At 48.9% G+C, this 22,161-nt stretch overlaps 1 protein-coding gene across 1 annotated transcript in view; it reads right to left on the bottom strand.

Annotated features, from left to right (window-relative positions):
- The window catches only part of LOC116955468 (adapter SH3BGRL-like), a 40,963-nt gene extending 25,385 nt beyond the window's left edge, over window positions 1–15,578 (bottom strand). The window contains exons 1-2 of the mRNA XM_032976562.2: window positions 15,268–15,578; window positions 10,088–10,215 (exon numbers count right to left, since the gene is read on the bottom strand). Of these exons, the coding sequence (XP_032832453.1) occupies window positions 10,088–10,132 (45 nt within the window). The 5' untranslated portion in view covers window positions 10,133–10,215; window positions 15,268–15,578. The remainder of the gene's footprint in view (window positions 1–10,087; window positions 10,216–15,267) is intronic.
- Between the last annotated feature and the right edge of the window lie 6,583 nt (window positions 15,579–22,161).

Raw genomic sequence — 22,161 nt, 5'->3', positions numbered from 1 at the left:
CACAGAGCGATGGGCCGCTCACTTGCCGAGGGCTCCGATGTGACAACCCCCCCTTCGTGCCAACGGCGTGAAGCAAAAAACGCAATGGGAATGAAATTCGGATTTTAAAAACAAACCAAAATAATAATAAAAAAAATTTTCATCGGATAACTTTTTTTCCAAACCGACAGATGATACAATCTTGGGCATAATGCCAACATCGGCCTGGATTTTTTTAAAATTATATATGGGTGATAACGATCAAGTGTTTACCTGCATGCCGTGCCTAGAATGTTTACGAGCTGGAAACAAAAACGTAAATACTGTACATCTCCACGCCGGCTGTTACAGACGAGATGTGAGCGGTCTGTGTGCATGCATTCTTGAGACCACTTTAATCCGTTTGACGATGGGAGACTCCACATAGCGGGGAGTATGTAATGTTGAACTTCTTTTGCACCGTACGTAGCCAACCGTGCTAATCGGAGGAGCTAATCGGCAGGTTAATTATACAATGTAGTACCATCTTTTACCTGGGCCCTATATTTAGTATTTGCACTTCACATGCATGCAATGCGCACTAAATAAAACATTTGGGAAGACCTGCAGAGCCACTGATTGTCACTTCTTCTATCTAACCACGACCGCATTCTACACCCATTGCTCCCCCATCCCCCCCCCCCAAAATAAAAAAAATAACTTATCGCTTGTGCTCGCGGCCGCACGACCGTGCCCTACCACGCAAGACGTCTCTACGAGGAGACTGGCACTTTATAGTTCGAATGCTTTATTTTAATTTGTTATTAATACAGATGTCTGCGTTGTGGCTACGCCCATTGATGTTTGCATTTGATTGTATAGAACAGCACCACGTGACCCCCCCCCTTCCCTTCCCTCCCTTTGGCAATGGGTTGTAAGCCCTTACCACCATTCCCCCATAGCTTTTTTTTCCCATCACGTATTTCTTCAACGACGTATGCAGCCGCGGCATGTCGGCTGCTCCCACCCACTTGCGTGCGAGTTTGTGAATAAACGATTCGATCGTGCAGTGCAGGGACATAAAGGGGAACATGTGAATTGGAGAACTTACACGAGAGACGTCGTACTGCATTGCCTGTTAGGGGAAGTACGCGGGCTAGGGAAGTGACATGCGGCTCGACAGGAAGGTGACCCGGGAAACGCGACTAATGACAGTGTATGTTCGTGCGTGTGTTGAACCTCTTTTGCACCGTACATAGCCAACCGAGCTAATCGGAGGTGCAGAGTGGCAGCCAAGGTGGGGGGCACACACAAAGACACAGCGCGAGACACAGACTCTCTCTGTATGTCTTTGTGTGCGTCTCTCTCTCTGCATGTGTCTGCCTATACTGTTCCCGTGTCTGTGTTTTATCATTCATTCTTACCTGAGGATGGTTGCTTGTGTTGCAACCGAAACGTCGTATTCTATTGTTATTTGATTTTCTACGTGACTTTACCGAAAGAGCCAAAGAGTATTTCCTGCAGTCACGAAAGCTTCGAATCTAGTTTCAGTTAATTGAAATTGTTAAATTTTCTTGGCGAGGATGTTATTATTTTTCTTTTCCACTGACCGCCCCTCTGTAGTTGCCAAGAGCAGTGGTTCCCGATCTGGGGGTGCGTGATGCCCTTTCTGGGGGGCAAGCGAGGCATGGCCAGATTTTTTCATCGAGACGCACACGAAGTAACAACTTGGTTTTTATCAAGCCCTATGTATTTATTAACATTAGACTTTTTTTTTGTTACGATTGAGAACCAGGTCTGCGGTAAAGGTTATAAGAACCACTGCTCTAAAAAAACGTGATCCAAGATTTAAATCGCGCAAATTCTCGATGGGTTACTGAACACGGTGTGATCATCAAACTCCGCGCAAATAATATTACACTGGCAGCCATCCTTGAGCCAGCCTGAAGGACGGCTGTCAGTGTTGGCTCCACCTAATGCAAAGACAAATATCAAAGATCCTCCGAATAGCCCTGAACAGAGTTTTGTGGCAAATGCTGTTAGCGAGAATCTATTAAGGCCGGCACGGTACACGAGTGAGTGGGTGGCCAGCACCACGCCCAACCACCTTTGTCTCCCCAGTGGTGATGTTTACACACCGCACCAGGTACTCGTTTGAGGCTGAGTCGACCTCGGGGAGGCCCAGGAACGGTTCAGATAATCGTCATTGGTGTTGGCCGTAAGCGGGAATCGAACCCGGGCCACCGAGTTTGTAGCGCAGCGCGCTAACCGCTAAACTACCCGCTACACTACCGCTCCCCATCAAATGCACACATGCACTTTTTAGGTTGCCACCTAGCCTGGTTTTCCCAGAATTGTCGTCATTGTATGGTCCTGGGAAAATCTGCAAGTCTTTCCAGGACATGGAAATAGGTTGCACTCAGTGCAACCTATTTCCATGCAGTTACCGCCCCTTGCGATGTTTGGGAGACATACTTCTTCTCGCTAAAATACCCCTTTTTTGTATCTCAGAGGTAGCAACTCGAGGCTAATAAGAGACGGGACCACTCGGCCAACATTATGTACAGAGGCCCCACATTCCCCCTCTGCCAGGCCTCTGTGTGTATGCACTCACACTCGTGTGTGTGTGTGTGTGCGTAAGAGTTGTTTGCACAAGGCTCAACAAGTCCATACGGGGCAGGGAGCATAGTAGCACTGCTAAGCAGCGGTGGGTGATTCACAGTTCACAAGTCATCAGCCATACCACTGCCAGAGTTGCCTTCAACTCCACACTGCTGCACTGCATCCATGCCAGTGACGAAGTCACCCGGCGTGCACCCAGAGCACGCAGAAACTTAGAGGCGAACTAAGCAGGGTTGTCCAACCTGGCTAGGGCTTTGGATGGCGCTTCCCAACTTCGTTTGTACTTTGAGATTCTTTCGCACCGTACATAGCCAACCGTGCTTTCACCCAACCCACACTGAAAAGCGTGAAGTATGGTCAAATATCTCATCCCCCCCCCCATGGCCATACTTCACCACGCCGGTGCAGCTCGGTTTGGTGAATAAGGGAAAATAGGGGGTGCTCGGGACTAGAGTTCCAGGCTAAATTTGAAAACCGCTCATAAAACAAAGCCAGTCAAACCAAGGCTGGGCTCACGTAGCATCACGGAGCGCTGGCACCGAAACGTGCGGGCACCTCTTAGGCTCGAATCAAGTAACGTATGGTGGGCATAGCTTTAATTAACGTTCACGTGCTGCAAAGCTCACTGGGTAGAACTTCAAGGATCGGTCCGTTCAAGCGGCAGCCAATCAAAGCAGAGCTAGGCAGGTGCAAGGGAGGCGAAGCCGTGGGCCGTGAAAAACGTTTTCGGACCGGCCAAAAATTCGGTGACAAAACCTCGCTGGCGGAGAGCAGCAAGAGGTGAAAAACAAGGCAGAGAAAAAAGTCACGTCGCGTCTTTCGCCGGGATGTACCGACCGAACAAAGACGCGAGTTTCGAGGAAGGAACCAACAGGACCCGATTCCTGGGATGTTCTTGGCGTGAAAACTCTAAAGAGTTCATCGGAAGTTTTGTTGGAGTGGCGTTCGGAGGAATTGAATGCCCTGGCATTTAGTCAATGTATAGAAGCAGTGTGCCACAAAAAAAAGATGTTTAACGAGTGAAACTGCCGAAACATTATGCATTCCAAATGCAACGGTAATAATTGATACTAGTTTGTCATTTACTCAACACGTACGTTATCGCAGCCAATATGACGATTCATAGGTTTTTTTTTTTATTCCAACAGGTCCTGTAACGATCTGGCCAAATGTGTGTCATGAAGACCGCCCTCGGCCACCCGACAAGCCAAAACTAAATTTCGATTTAAAGCTTTTGTGACTGCAGGGATTCATATTCTTGGTTCTTTCAGTAAAGTCACGTAGAAAAGAAACAATAAAATAATAAAAATATAAAACAATAAAATTCTCACGACGTTTCTTGCAGTGGTTTTCACACCTGATGACGACTGCTTCTTGTGTTGCAGTCGAAACGTCGTGAGAATTTTATTGTTTTATATTCTTATTATTTTATTGTTTCCCTTCTACGTGGCGACTTTACCGAAAGAACCAAGAATAAGCCAAAACTAATCAAACGGCCACGTGTTCCGCGCGTTCCAACGACGGAAGGCCGCAACGACCGCGGCGGCGGGGGGGAAGGGGGGGCCTCTTGGCGGTCGTGCCGCTGTGCGTCTCTCCAACGCGACTTCGTGGCTGCGCCGCGAGTTCCTTCGGCACGGCGGCGTCCGACGCGTCGTAGGCGGGAGCTGCGTTCAGCAACTCGAACGCTCCGCGCGCACTCCAAGGCGGCGGCGGCGGTAGCGGCGGCGGTGGCGACTGCCGCCGCAGTAAAATCGCGAGCTACTGTCGTTCTGGACAAGCGGCAGCGCGTCGCCAGTAAAGGCGAAAAGTTTCCAGCGGCGTAGAGCCACTTCGTTGCCGTGCAAAGGTCGTGCCCAGTTTTCCTCTTTTGTGCGGTAACGTTTTTTTTAAATGATTATTATTTGGGCTCAAATCTCTCCGATAATTAAAACCGGCGTCTTTTGTCTTTTCCACGTTAATCCTCGGGCGCCCCCCCCGAAACCCCTTTCCTGGACGCAGCCAACGCCGGTTTGCGAAATGTTGAGGGCAGCCTTGGGGGCTTCAACACAAGCGAGGTCAGGTGGGCACAACTTTAATCAACGTGCTGCAAAGTTCACCGGGGCTGAAATCTCCACGATAAACTACAGCCCCGGACGAGGCGATGGAGCGAGGTCAAGGGGCGGCCCAGGCGACAGGGCGAGATTGTTTCACCCAACGTGAGTCACAGTCACTGGCTGTGCGTGTGTACCAACCACCGTCAAAATTTGCATAACGCTTGGGGATGGGGGAAATTGCTTATTTCCGCTCCGTACATTTGTTGTTGTTGTGGTGCGGTACAGTGCCATGTGGTGCAGGCAGTGGGCTACAGCACGATTGCCATGGAACGTACGTATGTAGAACTTCTTTCGCACCGTACGTAGTCGACCGTGCTAATTGTAGGTGTGGGGGAAGGACAACAAACTAAGCACAAAAAGCAGTTGTAAAGAAATGGGTTAACAATCTTGATTTAAAAGTGGCTTCCTTATTTCAAAACTAAAGTAACTTTATCGGTACCGAGGCTCCCACAAGGCCACGCGGGAGGGCGTGTAGCAAAGTTTGGTAGAGTGCGGTGGTGTCACCTACGGTTCTCTGCAGCGAGTAAAACTTCTTTAGAAACAGCGCGCGCTACTGCGCCCTTCCAAATAAAATTAACTCCGAGCCGCTCGCGCGTTCCGAGATTCAGCGGCGAACGGGACACACCCCCTCTCCAACTTGCAGATGCCTCGGAATGGGGAAAGGGTCAAGAAGTGGGATCGGGATTGGGCAGAAGACGTCGCTGGAAGCGACGACTGCCGGTCATCCGAGACCTCACGGCAGTGGCGGGCAAAGAAGCGCATGGCGCCCGCGAGGACGCACACCACAGAGACGGGGGTGATGAAGTCAGCTGGCGTGCAGCAGGGAGTCAAGACGGATTGCTGCACTGCAGTGGATAAATCGCGGCCGATGATGATGGTAGTGGTGGCGAGGAGCTTGAAAAATGATGCTAATAAGATGATCATTTTAAGACCTTCATGCAGCAGTGGATTGAGAGAAGTACAGTATAGTTGACCCCAAATAAACTGATGGAAAGACGCTATAATTGATTTACAATCACACCACAGTGCAATGCGATTTGTTTTACGCAGGAAAGGGTCTGCGGACATTTTTCAGCCAATGGCATGTTTGGCCAGTTCCTACATTGGAATGTTTGGCCATCCCTGGCTGCTCGTGCAAGATTCCACCACCGAACAGCAGTGGGGGGTGGGGGGTGTAGCTCTCTAGTGTGCAGGCGGTGGAATTGCACCGGGCCAAACATGGGTCGGAGGGGGCCTGGCACCGTGGCCTGACACATTTGGACAGGGGGCCCCCCATTTAACTCCTTGCACGGCCTCATGCCAAACCATGCTCATCATCTAGATTGACAAACTAATTTCTTTAGAATTGCTTTTTGTGGGTGGTCGTGGTGGGGAGGGGGGGGGTAGGCGTGGGGAGCTCCCACCATTTTTTAAGGGGGGCCCCCGAGTAATCGACCACAGAACAGTAGTCGATTTCAATGTTTGGCCGATTCATCGATTCAAATCGACAAACCGTTACATCTTTATTCGCGCGCGTGCAAACTGCCATCGCTTAGAAACACTTGTTATGGAATGAAATAATATCTAGAATAAATCTTTACGCGGGCCAGTGTGCGCAGGGCTGGGACACGGTTGCTGTGCCGAAATGCTGAGAATGCACGGTTGCCTTCTTATTCCCATGGCAATGAAATTAGAAACACATGGCTCCCAGCAAACACAAGTACGTACACTCTTCTCTCTGCCGCGCTCGCTCCCTCGCTCGCTCCCTCCCTCCCTCGCTCCCTCCCTCGCTCCCTCCCTCCCTCCCTCGCTCGCTCCCTCCCTCCCTCGCTCCCTCCCTCCCTCGCTCGCTCCCTCCCTCCCTCTGCTCGGGCATCTGCGCGGAACTACTTTTGAACGTTCGTCTTTTGCCGCACAAAAGGACGCGATGTCTCACTGGCTCGACAGCCAAATGCCTGCGCAAACTTGTGTTGTTTTAGCCGCAAAATGTTGCCGAAGCTTTGGGCGTCTTAGGGCCTTCCGTGTGCGCGCGGAGGCGCGCCGAATATGCACCCTGTGCAACTGTGGTCGCCCAAAACACACCATGGAACACGTAATGGCTCAAAGGTGACGGTCCCCCGTATCGCCTCAACAGACCGTTGGGGCGAGTGCTGCGAGCGAGCACCTACGAAGGCCGACACGGCACACGAGGCGGTGGGAGGCCAGCACCACACCCGGCCGCCTTTGTCTCCCCAAGTTGTGACATTTACACATCGCACCGGGTACTCACTTGAAGCAGAGGCGACCTAGAGGAGGTACAGGACCGGTTCAGATAATCGTCACTGCTGTTAGCGGCCGTGAGTGGGACTCGAACTCAGGTCGCTGGGCCCGTAGCGCGGCGTGCTCACCGCTGCGCCGCCGCTCCCGACTCAATGCCCAAATTCACAAACGTGAAGGAGGCCTCGTCACAGCTGCGATGGACCGCTCCGTTACGCCTGACGCAATCATCTGGCTCAACCACCTCAAAGTAAAATCACAGTTGTTGCTCGACACCAACATCGGCCATACGAAGCAGAAGAGATGTTAACTACCTCGCCTGGTATACAGGAGGTCGTGGGTTCGATCACGACCCTGATGCCCGCTGCTGTATATTTGGAGTTTGCGTGTCTCTCTCTCTCTTGCTGTGGTCGTGTGGATTTTTTTTCTCTCCGGGTCCTCCGGTTTTTCCCTCCACTTTTAGAATCAACGTGCGGTTAGAGTATTTGGCTGCTATAATGTCCGCGCAATAAGCCCATACTTCCTTGCGGTGACATTTGTGACAGCCAGGTCGAAACTGAAAAAGAGCTGCTGTTTATTTACACATTCGAGTACCAATAAAATCCCAAGGCGTATAACCATAACTGTTTACAATACAGTATTAAAGAAATTATAATGGCTGGGTCATAAACAAATTATCCAGAAAGTGACCAATATCAGATATAAGAAGCTCAGCAGAGTTAAGCCTGGATATCGCTTTGATGGCTAACCACCCTGCACAGAAGGCTGTTGATACACTGCTGCAGGGCCATGTGGTGGACAGCATAGGGCAGTACAGCAACATCCATTGTACCGTACTTCTATGCTCCTACATCTACACGCCCCGCCATCAACCGGCCTGCACTGACCAGCGTGGCGAAGTACGGTCAAATAACCCCTACGGCCCGTATGGAATGGGCAGGCCTTCATCCAGCAGTGGACCGACAATGAGCTGCACATGTATTACGGAAACAGCTGTGCCTAAATGTTCCCCCTTTTTAAAAAAAAAAAATCAGAATCTTCCTGACAAAGGGGAAAAACGCACGCAGATAAACCACGCGTTGTTCTCACAGGATGTTACAGTGACATGTGACAGAGATGCATGTATGCACATGGTTACAATACATTTGCACACACATTATAGCTAACATAGACGCACCCACATTCAGAGTTTGCATGCATGTTGAACTTCTTTCGCACCATACATAGCCAACCACGCCAACCGCGCTAATCGGAGGTGCCGGGGAAGGAGCGATGGGTGTGGCGTTGGCGCTGCGGTCAGCGCACTGCCCTATGAACCTGCCCACCTGAGTTCGATTCCAGGCCAGCGAGTGATAAATCTGAACTGGTCTCGGGCCTGCCTTCGTCCTTGACCAGCGTGGTGAAGTATGGTCACCCCCCCCCCCCCCCCCAATAAATATATAGAAACAGTTGTAATAGGCAGAGGAAAAGAGTAAAGTCTTGAGCCAAGTCTACCTCTATGAGTCTATGCGTCCATGAGAGGCTGTAGTCCCTACACAGCACAGGTGTTCTATGCGTCTCTCACATGAGCGTACAACGCCATTCACTGTTGGGTGCCGATGATGGCGTTGATGCAATTGATGGCCTTAATGAATTGGTGGGGGTGGGGTTGTGTAGACCACGGACAGTAATTACAACCCATTCATTCATTCTGGGAATCTGCATGTTAATGACTCTTGGCATGACGTGGCCAAACGGCGCAACGGTCTATAACTGTGGCGCCCATCGCACCAATGTAATAAGTAATATTTAAAAATACTTTAAAAAAAAACACGCTTTAATGAAATGTACCGTACTCGTAATGGCAAAAACTCCACGACTCCAGGAAGTGGCCCCGAAGCTTGCCACAACGTAAGGGGACCGTGGTGATTTACAGCCAACGTCAGCTGAGCGTGGACAATTAGACCCAAGCCGAAACATAACATATACAAAATCATGTTTTAAAATATTTTTTTTTCTTTTTAATGAGAGAATATAGTATTGTCATCAGTATGACACAAGTATACCAAGTGTGCAGTCGATACCACATTGGGAAGTGGGTAAAAATTGAGTTGCAAGATTTGAGGATACAACAACAGCAGACAGAGTGAGTTAAATGAAAGAGTGTAAAAACAGAGTTGGTGAATGAGCCCTATAAACGGTAACTTAAACTGCTGTATTGTATGTGTGTTTTATTCGTGGATATACTTGTTGCACTGACTGCGCGATACAACGTTTGAAGCTTTGTCAATGAGAACATGCATTTGAAAGCCGGGAGCCGGAATTGACATTGCAAATCGGCTAATATCTGTATGTGTGTGTTTATTTTGAACTTCTTTCGCACCGTACGTAGCCAACCGTGCGCTAATCGGCATACCACTAGAAGAGAGCAGGAATGTGCGTGCGATTAAATACCGTAAAGAACCACAATGTACATTCACAGGGGGATGAGTGGTTGCATGGGGGTTGGCACACTCACTTATAAAACAGGTGGCCCGAGTTCGATTCCCAGCCACAGCTGACATTTCTGGCGAGTGATACACAAGCCAGACTTGGGCCTATTACGTGACCAACACACGCTGACCAGCGTGGTGAAGTATGGTCAAGCAACCCCCACGACTGACAGGGCATGCGGGGGGGGGGGGGGGGGGCTTAATCCAGCAGTGGATTGACAAAGGGCTCAGTTCATGGAAGCAACATCCATATTGGGGAGTAAATTCAGCACGTTTAACACAAAGGCTTTCGCACCCAATATCATCCATAAGAGGTTTTTTTTTGGGGGTCAGATCGCGTAAATATTTAAATTCAGCACGTTCGCCAAATTATCTGTAAAACATTAGCTCTGATGTTATAGACTTGTATTAGAACATCAGAATACTCTATATATGCTCTAAAAGCACGCAAACTCATTATCTCGTAGGCATGTACACAGTCAGCAATTGTGTTATCCCTGTGCCTATTATCTGGAAATGTTTGCACGGATGAGCGGATTTCAGTGGCAAATTCGGCCCCATTATCCACAAGCGTTTGTCGCGGATAAGCGGAGTAAATCTGCAGATAACGTCGCGGGACAAGAGGATCCGGGATAGTCATTCGGATGAGAGGAGTTTCACAACAAGCACATCAACAACCTGGGGGGTCGGGGGGGGGGAGTCTCTTACTGCCATAGAGCCAGAGGAAGACGCGATGAAGACCCGGATAACCATGATGATGTCGCTGGAGATGACACAGGCGGCGGCGGCGGTTGTTGTAGCGACGTCTTCCTTGCCACTTGAACGACCACACGACTCTGCGATGCGGAAATTCGCACGCGCCGGGGGAAGAAAGGCACAATGCTGCTGCTGCGGTGGCAGGCACCGGCCCGTTCAAAAACCACCGGCCACTGCAGGCCAAAAATTGTATCGTTGTACTGCGTACACGCACGTCTATGCTCCCCACGTCTCTCGCCACCCGCGTGTGTGTGGCCTTGGCAAGAAAACAAATATGTAACATGCGACGTTTCGGGCTATGGCCCTTCCTCATAGCGCATAGACGTGTTTTTTTGTGCTTCACGGTGCATAAACATCGCCGCTGGAGGTCGGCCGTGGTGCAGGGCCAGCCGCCCCCTCGTGCACCGTTCCGGTCTTATTAGGTGCTACTTGCTAACAGCACTTGCCTCAAACGTTCGTGAAGGCTACACGGGGGACCTTTGTCTTTGTGCACCGCCGCCAACACTGTCAACCAACGAATGTGAAGCCGAGTCCACTATATCTCTAACGTACATTAGGGGCCGTCCATAAATGACGTCACGCACCTGGGGGGGGGGTCAGACATTTGTGACGAGGGGGTGGGGGGGGACTACTTTAATAAATGTTTTCTCCTACAACATCAGAGTGCAGCGCCACATTACACTACTATACACTACTATACACTAAACTATACACTACACTATACACTACTATACACTACCATACACTACACTATACACTACTATACACTACACTATACACTAAACTATACACTACACTATACACTACTATACACTAAACTATACACTACTATACACTACACTATACACTACTGCACCATACACTGGTGCTGCACTAGTGACGAATTGGCACGTTCTGTTTAGGTGACAACCCTTACTAGTTGGCTGTGTCGGGTGGTGGCAGGTTTTGACGACACAACATTTATATTTTTACGCGATTTAACCCCCCAAAAAAACCTCTGATAGAAGCAGCGATGTCTGTCAATACCACCCAGCAAACATGGGTCGATGGTCCAACCACATACCAACCTTGTCTCCTCCCCATAACGTCACACTCAAAAATAGTAAATGTTGTGGATTCACTCTTCAAATAGTTAACTACTAATGTAGTTCACTAAAAAGTAGTGAACTACTAAAGTAGTGAACTATTTTGTCTTTTGTCAACGTGACACTTTTTTTTTAATGATTGGCCGTGTCGGGTGGTGGAGGGTTTGCGACACATTTATAAATAACGTGATCTAACCCCAAAAAAACCTTGATTATGAACAATCTTGTCTCTACTGGGAGAATCTACTACAAGCTTGCATCGATCCGTGTGTCTTTCTGGTCCACAGCAGACACAGCGTGTCTCCTTCGGCAGCTGTGAAATAACATTGTAGCAGTCAAGGCCGTAGCCATGGAATCAACATTGGGGGGGAACAAATCTTCCGCGGTGTCTGGGTAGGTCCCAACCCAGAAAAATATCTACATTTGAAAACTCATTTCCTGCCTAAAATATTTAAAATTTCACTAACACATGGGATGGACTTTTATTTTTAACAATAATATCTAATAGTGGTATTGTATTACATTGCTCTGTTTTAACTTTTTTACCGTTTCTTGTTTCATTGCATGTAATGGCAGAGATTAAGGATGAGTAAAGTACAACCATAACCACAATCATATAAACAGATATCTAAGCGTTGATTTATATGAAGACAAGTCCAGATATTGTGGCCAAGGTTTAGCAAATTGTTGTTTTTATTTACATAGCGTAGCAATTATTATAACTTTTTTTTATATTTTTATAGCAATATGTTGGGGGAGGGGACATTTTGAGCATATTTGAATATGGGGGGGGGGGGGGGGGTGTATTATAATTACGGCCTTGGTATCAGTGTCTCAACATTGCACTGTCTTTTAGCCCTCTCTTTATATATCAGCAGCGGTATACAAATAGTTTGCGAGCGCTTGCTTGTCCGTCGCATCTCGTGATCAGCTGTAGCATGTTATGCCATGAAGTAGTACACGAGCTTATCAGTGTCTAACACTTTGTTTCTCGTAGTAGCTGCGTCCATCAGCTGCAGTAGTTTCCTGGACGTGCTGGCTTCAACGGGTTATCCTGATCAGCTGTTGTGGGTATCCCAAATCAGCTGTCTCTCTATTCCTATTCACGTCTATGTAGAACATCTATCGGCGATGTCGACACGATCGGCAACGTACCCATAATAATAATCAAATGCTGTGCATAGCTGTACCAGCTACGGTCGGGGGAAATCCGATGAGCTATGAAGCTCTTTGTACACAGATGTCCAGTATATACTGCAACGTCTAATCACCTATGCCTGCAGAACTATACGGTGCAGTATGCACAGTACATTTTATGTCATACCAGCTGCATTGAATAAACACATTCTCCTGCGGAGGGAGCTGGTAGGAACGTTGATTTGCTCGGGCAATGGCCAGGGTCAACGGCACCACGTGGTGTATTCCGCAAATATGCCCGACTGTGAGGGCGAGCACAAGCCGGCGTGAGTAGGTTAAACGTTGAGTTTTATAAGGGCACCACGGGGTGACCAGCCCCTCCCCACCTACCCCCCACCCAGCCCCTCCCCACCCTCCCCACCCAGCCCCACCCTCCTCATCCAGCCCCTACCCACCCTCCCCACCCAGCCCCACCCCTCCCACCCCCCACCCAGCCCCAACCTCCCCACCCAGCCCCTCTCCACCCTCCCCTCCCCACCCAGCCCCACCCCTCCCACCCCCCACCCAGCCCCACCCTCCCCACCAAGTCCCACCCTCCCCACCCTCCCCACCCAGCCCCACCCAGCCCCACCCCTCCCATTTTTGGATGCACGACGGACGGACGGACACAATAATCCCCTGTGGGCTGGTGGTGTAGTAACCAGGAGGTTCCTACACAGTATTAACATTTATGTGGCTATGCCAATATAAAAAAAATCGATTATTCCTAATCTGTGCTTTCCACATCACAGAGTAGTACATTAATCTGTGTTGTGTACTGTAACAAGCAACACTACAGCTTACACACATCAGCTGATTGTCCCTGTGGCTACCAGCATTGTGACTTTTCGTGTCCACACGAATAATTTTAACTGTGCGTGTGGTTTTATTTTATTATACGTAAGCCACAATGCTGTTAACACAGCCATTTGTCTTTCTCTCTCGTCTATAAATCACCAACAGCTCGCCTGGCTTTGTCAGCTATGAATCTACATCACATTTCGTATTCTGCGTTAGCTATGCAATGTGTACAAGCCACTGTACCGTGCTATGTGTGTGTCTTATCAGCTATGTATGTGTCTACCAGCTATGTGTGTGTCTATCAGCTATGTGTGTGTCTTATCAGCTATGTGTGTGTCTTATCAGCTATGTGTGTGTCTTATCAGCTATGTATATCTATAAGCTATGTGTGTGTCTATCAGCTATGTATGTGTCTATCAGCTATGCATCAGACATTATTACTTGCGGCCACGGGTTTACATCACCATTAAGTATATACAGTATTGTGTTAGCTATGGGTTATTGTTGTTGTATTAATCAACAGCGGTGCTGCTGATGATGTCCATCAGACAAAACCCAGCGGTCTGCTGTCCCGCTGTTTGTCTCCCTTATCGATCGCTTTCTTGGGCTATTGTGTCAGCTATGTGTGTGTCTGTGTATGTGTGTGTGTGTCTGTGTATGTGTCAGCTATGTGTATGTGTCTGTGTCAGCTATGTGTGTGCGTCTGTGTATGTGTGTCTGTGTATGTGTCAGCTCTGTGTGTGTGTCTGTGTATGTGTCTGTGTATGTGTCAGCTATGTGTGTGCGTCTGTGTATGTGTGTGTGTCTGTGTATGTGCCAGCTATGTGTGTGTGTCTGTGTATGTGTCTGTGTATGTGCCAGCTATGTGTGTGTGTCTGTGTATGTGTCTGTGTATGTGTCAGCTATGTGTGTGCGTCTGTGTATGTGTCTGTGTATGTGTCAGCTATGTGTGTGTCTGTGTATGTGTCTGTGTCAGCTATGTGTGTGTGTCTGTGTATGTGTCAGCTATGTGTGTGTGTCAGCTATGTGTGAGTGTCAACTATGTGTGTGTGTCTGTGTATGTGTGTGTGTCAGCTATGTGTGAGTGTCAGCTATGTGTGTGTGTCTGTGTATGTGTCAGCTATGTGTGTGTGTCAGCTATGTGTGTGTGTCTGTGTATGTGTCAGCTATGTGTGTGTGTCAGCTATGTGTGTGTCAGTTATGTGTGTGTGTCAGCTATGTGTGTGTGTCTGTGTATGTGTCAGCTATGTGTGTGTCAGCTATGTGTATGTGTCTGTCTGTGTATGTGTCTGTGTGTGTGTCTGTGTGTCTGTGTATGTGTGTCTGTGTATGTGTCTGTGTGTATGTGTATGTGTGTCTGTATGTGTGTCTGTGTGTGTGTCTGTGTGTGTGTCTGTGTATGTTCGCTAACAGCACTTGCCCCTACAGTCTGTTAAGGCTATACGGGGGATCTTTTTTATCTTTGTGTCAGCTATGTGTGTGTCAGCTATGTGTGTGTGTGTCTGTGTATGTGTCTGTGTGTATATATGTGTGTCTGTGTCTCTGTGTATCTGTGTATGTGTCTGTGTGTCTGCGTGTGTGTATGTGTGTCTGTATATATATGTGTGTCTGTCTCTGTATGTGTGTGTATACATGTGTGTCTGTGTGTATGTGTGTCTGTGTGTGTCTGTGTATGTGTGTGTGCTGTGTATGTGTCTGTGTATGTGTCTGTATATATGTGTGTCTGTCTCTGTATATGTGTGTGTATATGTGCGTGTGTGATCCGTCTTCTACAAGGACTGTGTTGTGTACACAAAGCAGGACTTGTATTCTGCGCTAACACACAACACACACACATAGCGGTTCTTGTATAAGCTCGCCTTTGTCCAACCACACACTTATAAACCAAACGTGACCCCGAGTCCAAAATAAATCACACGCACACGCAAAACTCTGCAACAACTCAAATAAAGTTACAAATCTATTGAAGCTACGCAAAAAAGCACCGTATCATTAACCCACCTACAATCGTTTAACAACAAAAAAAACCACAACCAGTGTGTGTAAAGGCGAGAAATCCAACGACCTTACCGTGCTTATGAGTGTATTAGTTGCAAACCCATGCGGTTAGGGAGTCACACCAGGAAGGTTGTGATGCTGATGATGATGCTGATGATGTTGTTGTTGTGATGTCGTCTTCACGCACACAATGGCCCGGTCAAGGATGGGGAATAATTCTCAACAACCACCACTACCACCGACTGCCGACCGCTCCTTCTCTCTCGCTCTCTTTGACGGCCACTGCCTCCCTTTATTTTATATATATATCTTTATTTTTTTATTCAAACGTTCGACTTCCTTTCTCCGCTTTAAGCAGAGCAAGCGAGAACCCCGCCTCTCCCTCCCTCTCCCTCTCTCTCTCGTCCTTCCCTTCCCTCCCACTGAGCCTCGCCTCTCTCTCTCTCTCTTTTGTTACGATCAGAGGAAACAAGAAGATGCTTGGTTTAGTCGGCACTTTGCTAAGTTCATCATTTAGGTTGTGTTTTTGTTTGTTTTTTTCTCTCCATTGCTTTGCTTTATGTGCTCTCCTCCCCCTCCCCACCCCCCTCCTGTTTAAATGAAATATTTTTTTTAGTATTTTCAACATTGTGCAACAAAATCAATCTGTGCTAGTTTCTTCAGTAGACGCAGACATCAACATGGAGAAGCACCTTCTGCTCCTCCGTCTTACCCCTACCCCCCCTCTCTCTACCCCCCCCCCTCTACCCCCCCTCTCTCAACCCCCCCTCTCCACTCCCCCTCTCTACCCCCCCTCTCTACCCCCCCTCTCTACCCCCCCTCTCTCTACCCCCCCCTCTCTCTACCCCCCCTCTTTCTACCCCCCCTCTTTCTACCCCCCCTCTCTCTCTACCCCCCCTCTCTCTCTACCCCCCCTCTCTCTCTACCCCCCCTCTCTCTCTACCCCCCTCTCTCTCTACCCCCCCTCTCTCTCTACCCCCCCTCTCTCTACCCCCCTCTCTCTACCCCCCCCCTCTCTACCCCCCTCTCTCTACCCCCCCTCTCTATCCCCCCCCTCTCTCTCAACCCCCCCCCCTCTCTCTCAACCCCCCCCCCTCTCTCTCAACCCCCCCCCCTCTCTCTCAACCCCCCCCCCTCTCTCTACCCCCCTATCTCTCTTTACCCCCCCTCTCTCAACCCCCCCCTCTCTACCCCCCCCCCCTCTCTACCCCCCCCTCTCTACCCCCTCTCTCTACCCCCCCTCTCTCCCCCCCCTCCCTCTCTAACATGGTCAGTGACGGCGTGACCACGTGACCACGCTATCAGCTCAGAACAATCAGTGACCACGTGACCACGCTATCAGCTCAAAACAATCAGTGACCACGTGACCACGCAATCAGTTCAGGACAATCAGTGACCACGTGACCACGCAATCAGCTCAGAACAATCAGTGACCACGTGACCACGCAATCAGTTCAGGACAATCAGTGACAACGTGACCACGCTATCAGTTCAGAACAATCAGTGACGGCGTGACCACGCTATCAGCTCAGAACAATCAGTGACCACGTGACCACGCTATCAGTTCAGAACAATCAGTGACGGCGTGACCACGTTATCAGCTCAGAACAATCAGTGACCACGTGACCACGCTATCAGCTTAGGACAATCAGTGACCACGTGACCACGCTATCAGCTCAGGACAATCAGTGACCACGTGACCACGCTATCAGCTCAGAACAATCAGTGACCACGTGACCACGCTATCAGAACAATCAGTGACCACGTGACCACGCTATCAGCTCAGAACAATCAGTGACCACGTGACCACGCTATCAGCTCAGAACAATCAGTGACCACGTGACCACGCTATCAGAACAATTAGTGACCACGTGACCACGCTATCAGTTCAGAACAATCAGTGACCACGTGACCACGCTATCAGTTCAGAACAATCAGTGACCACGTGACCACGTGACCACGCTATCAGTTCAGAACAATCAGTGACCACGTGACCACGCTATCAGTTCAGGACAATCAGTGACGGCGTGACCACGCTATCAGCTCAGAACAATCAGTGACCACGTGACCACGCTATCAGCTCAGGACAATCAGTGACCACGTGATCACGCTATCAGCTCAGAACAATCAGTGACCACGTGACCACGCTATCAGACAATCAGTGACCACGTGACCATGCTATCAGCTCAGAACAATCAGTGACCACGTGACCACGCTATCAGTTCAGGACAGTCAGTGACGGCGTGACCACGCTATCAGCTCAGAACAATCAGTGGCCACGTGACCACGCTATCAGCTCAGAACAATCAGTGACCACGTGACCACGCTATCAGAACAATCAGTGACCACGTGACCACGCTATCAGTTCAGGACAATCAGTGACCACGTGTCAGCTCAGGGGGGTGCGGCAATCGGTCGGGTGTGGCGCCCAAATGTTTGATTTGAATTCAATGAAATAATTTTCATGAAAGATACATTTAATCCGCGTTTTAGATACATGTTGTTATTCTTAGTTTTTTCGGTAAAGTCACGTTGAAGGGAAACAACAAAATAATAAAATATATATAAAACAATAAAAAATTATCACGACGTTTCGACCATAACTCAAACGGTCATCTTCAGGTGACCGATGGAGTTATGGTCGAAACGTCGTGAGAATTTTTATTGTTTTATATATATTTTATTATTTTGTTGTTTCCCTTCAACGTGACTTTACCGAAAAAACTAAGAATATGAATTACTGCAGTCACGAAAGCTTTAAATCAAAATTTACATGTTGTTCTTTAGACACTGTTGTTGAAAACAAATCTCATGGTGGTTGTCAAAGGGGGGTGGGGGGGGTCCCAGCTCGAAGCATCTGCTAGTCCCTGCGCTCGTCAAAACACTGATCACAATCCGTTGCGTCCACGTCTATGCACCCCTCCAAACCCCGCGCTGACCAGCAGGGTGAAGTATGGTCATATAACCCCACCCATCCACCCACCCCCGGCTCGAATGGCATGTGGGAGGTCTTCATCCAACAGTGGTTTGACAGACAGCTGTATATGACAGCTGTATGTGACAGACAACTGTATGTGACAGCTGTACGTGACAGACAGCTGTATGTGACAGCTGTATGTGACAGACAGCTGTATATGACAGCTGTATGTAACAGACAGCTGTATGTGACAGCTTTATGTGACAGACAGCTGTATATGACAGCTGTATGTGACAGACAGCTGTATGTGACAGCTGTATGTGACAGACAGCTGTATGTGACAGACAGCTATATGTGACAGCTGTATATGACAGCTGTATGTGACAGACAGCTGTATATGACAGCTGTATGTGACAGACAGCTGTATATGACAGCTGTACGTGACAGACAGCTGTATATGACAGCTGTACGTGACAGACAGCTGCATATACAGCTGTATGTGACAGACAGCTGTATATGACAGCTGTATGTGACAGACAGCTGTATATGACAGCTGTATGTGACAGACAGCTGTATATAACAGCTGTATGTGACAGACAGCTGTATGTGACAGCTGTATGTGACAGACAGCTGTATGTGACAGCTGTATATGACAGCTGTATGTGACAGACAGCTGTATATGACAGCTGTGTGTGACAGACAGCTGTATATGACAGCTGTATGTGACAGACAGCTGTATATGACAGCTGTACGTGACAGACAGCTGTATATGACAGCTGTACGTGACAGACAGCTGTATATGACAGCTGTATGTGACAGACAGCTGTATATGACAGCTGTATGTGACAGACAGCTGTATATAACAGCTGTATGTGACAGACAGCTGTATGTGACAGCTGTATGTGACAGACAGCTGTATGTGACAGCTGTATGTGACAGACAGCTGTATATGACAGCTGTATGTGACAGACAGCTGTATGTGACAGCTGTATGTGACAGGCAGCTGTATGTGACAGCTGTATGTGACAGACAGCTGTATGTGACAGCTGTACGTGACAGACAGCTGTATACGACAGCTGTACGTGACAGACAGCTGTATATAACAGCTGTATGTGACAGACAGCTGTATATGACAGCTGTATGTGACAGACAGCTGTATATAACAGCTGTATGTGACAGACAGCTGTATATGACAGCTGTATGTGACAGACAGCTGTATATGACAGCTGTACGTGACAGACAGCTGTATACGACAGCTGTACGTGACAGACAGCTGTATATAACAGCTGTATGTGACAGACAGCTGTATATGACAGCTGTATGTGACAGACAGCTGTATATAACAGCTGTATGTGACAGACAGCTGTATATGACAGCTGTATGTGACAGACAGCTGTATATGACAGCTGTACGTGACAGACAGCTGTATGTCACATACAGCTGTCTGTCAAATACAGCTGTATGTGGCAGGCAGCTGTATGTGACAGCTGTATGTGACAGACAGCTGTTATTGCCCACAGGTACAATTGATGACTAATGCCCTCAATAGCGACACTCAGCCATCGAACTTGCACAACACTCGTGGTGTCAAAAAAGTGACCTCATGCAGTGCGCTGCATTCTGCGATTTGACATCACCCCGCGCCTTGATTGTTTACCAGAAGGCTTTTTCTGGGATAAACTTCATGGCAAGGCTTTTATGGTGGCTATAAGGGCCGTCTTGTGCTTGCGTATTGGTGAGTGCCACGCCAGCAGTGGGCAGTGTGGCGCAGAGGCACCACGTGAGCTGGTGTATTGGTGATGAGTTTACCTCGCCCGGTCTACAGGAGGTCGTGGGTTCAATCCCGACCCTGACGCCTGCTGCTGCTGTATATTGGGAGTTTGTGTGTCTCTCTCTCATCATCATCACCACGGTGGCTAGGAGATGTTAACTACCTCGCCTGGTGTACAGGAGGTTGTGGGTTCAATCCCGACCCTGACACCTGCTGTATATTTGGAGTTTGTGTGTCTCTCTCTCATCATCATCATCACGGTAGCTAGGAGATGTTACCTACCTCGCCTGGTCTACAGGAGGTCGTGGGTTCAATCCCGACCCTGACACCTGCTGTAAATTTGAAGTTTGCGTGTCTCTCTCTCTCCCCTTGATGAGATGTTAACTACCTCGCCTGGTATGCAGGAGGTCGTGGGTTCAATCCCGACCCTGACGCCTGCTGCTGTATATTTGGAGTTTGTGTCGCTCTCTCATCATCATCACGGTGGCTAGGAGATGTTAACTACCTCGCCTGGTGTACAGGAGGTCGTGGGTTCGATCCCGACCCTGACGCCTGCTGTATATTTGAAGTTTGCGTGTGTCTCTCTCTCCCCTTGATGAGATGTTAACTACCTCACCTGGTCTACAGGAGGTTGTGGGTTCGATCCCGACCCTGACGCCTGCTGTATATTTGGAGTTTGTGTGTCTCTCTCTCTCCTCGTGGTGAGATGTTAACTACCTCGCCTAGTATACAGGAGGTCGTGGGTTTCATCGCGACCCTGACACCTGCTGCTGTGTATTTGAAGTTTGAAAGTCTCTCTCCAAGTGGTCGCGTGGAACTTTCTCCGGGTCCTCCGGTTTTGGAGTATTTGGCTGCAATAATTTCCCACCCGGCAAGCCACTTCGTTGAGCTATCGTTTCTGGCCAGGTCACTTCTGGAAAAAAACATTAGATATGTAGATCAGTGGACCTGACCTGATAAAATAAAAATCGCAGATGTTTTTTATAGTGAAGTGGCCGAGCAAGAACGCGTTTGCTCGCTTGTTTGCAGAGGTTTTTGGTTCGAATCCGGCGGGCCACCCCGGTTATCACTGCGGTGTCATCAGGGGCGGAGCCAGGATTTTTACTTTGGGGGGGGCTGACTTCAATATTCTGAGACATCCAGTGTAATGTTTTCCAATGGGCGCCATAAATGTATAAAACACATTTTATTGGATTTGAACGCGGAGTTTATTAATAGGTCGGAGCCGCTGATGTGGCTAATAAGTTCGATAAGTTCGAAAGGCTGCCGCTCAAGCAGCCTGCAGGGCAGCACGAGGTGGCAGCCTGCAGGGCAGCACGAGGTGGCAGCCTGCAGGGCAGCACACGAGGTATCAGCCTGCAGAGCAGCACACAAGGTGACAGCCTGCAGGGCAGCACAAGGTGGCAGCCTGCAGGGCAGCACAAGGTGGCAGCCTGCAGGGCAGCACAAGGTGGCAGCCTGCAGGGCAGCACAAGGTGGCAGCCTGCAGCATTTTGCAGCAGCCGGATATCCGGTTATTCCGATTACCGACTTTCCCAAAATTTCAGGGGGGACTGAGCTCCCCCCCCAGCCCCCCCCCCCTGTGGCTCCGCCTCTGGGTGTCCCGTATTAACTGTAAAGTGAGCACCGTCTGCTCGTCAGTGGACGTTCAGGATCACTCGATAGGAGGCCATCGTGTGCCAGGTTCCACGGCCCAAATTTGTCAAGTAAAAAAATGACCAACACATTTCTGGAGTGATTTGGGATTAGTCGTAACAAGTGTTGTTATCGACGCATGTGTTGAGTTTTAGTCTGTGCCGTACCCGTGTGTGCGGTTTAGTCTGCGCAGTGTGGTTTTACCCCTTGAATATAGAAGTCATGCTCGAGGAAGAGTAAGGCACAAATGACCTCTAGAGGAAATTAACACCCTGCTAATCCAACACATTAACACAGCTACTTCAATGCTGAATTATTCTGTTGATATGTAAACTCCTTCGTCAAGGCGCTCTGCTCCTCCCACCCAGCTTAAAAGACGCTGCCAAGCTTAGCGGTGTTCATTGAAGTGCTGTCTTCCTGACAGTTCTGTTCCTTCACCTGAAGAAGGCTACTTGTGTTGTGGCCGAAACGTCGTGAGAATTGTATTTTATTATGTTTTATTTTTATTATTTTATTTCCATTCTACGTGACTTTACCGAAAGAACCAAGAAGATGAATCTCTAGAGGGTCTCTCATAAGCTCCCTCTAGTGCAGGCCCTTTTGCTAGCAGCAGCGTGAGCAAGCAATTGCAGGGCTGTGCCTT

Source organism: Petromyzon marinus, chromosome 60 (assembly GCF_048934315.1).
Source record: "Petromyzon marinus isolate PM22_M1 ecotype Great Lakes invasive population chromosome 60, UKy_Petmar_22M1.pri1.0, whole genome shotgun sequence".
Classification (NCBI taxonomy): Eukaryota; Metazoa; Chordata; class Hyperoartia; order Petromyzontiformes; family Petromyzontidae; genus Petromyzon; species Petromyzon marinus.
The sequence above is the reverse complement of the archived record's forward strand: the minus strand, read 5'-3'. Positions and strand labels throughout refer to the sequence as shown.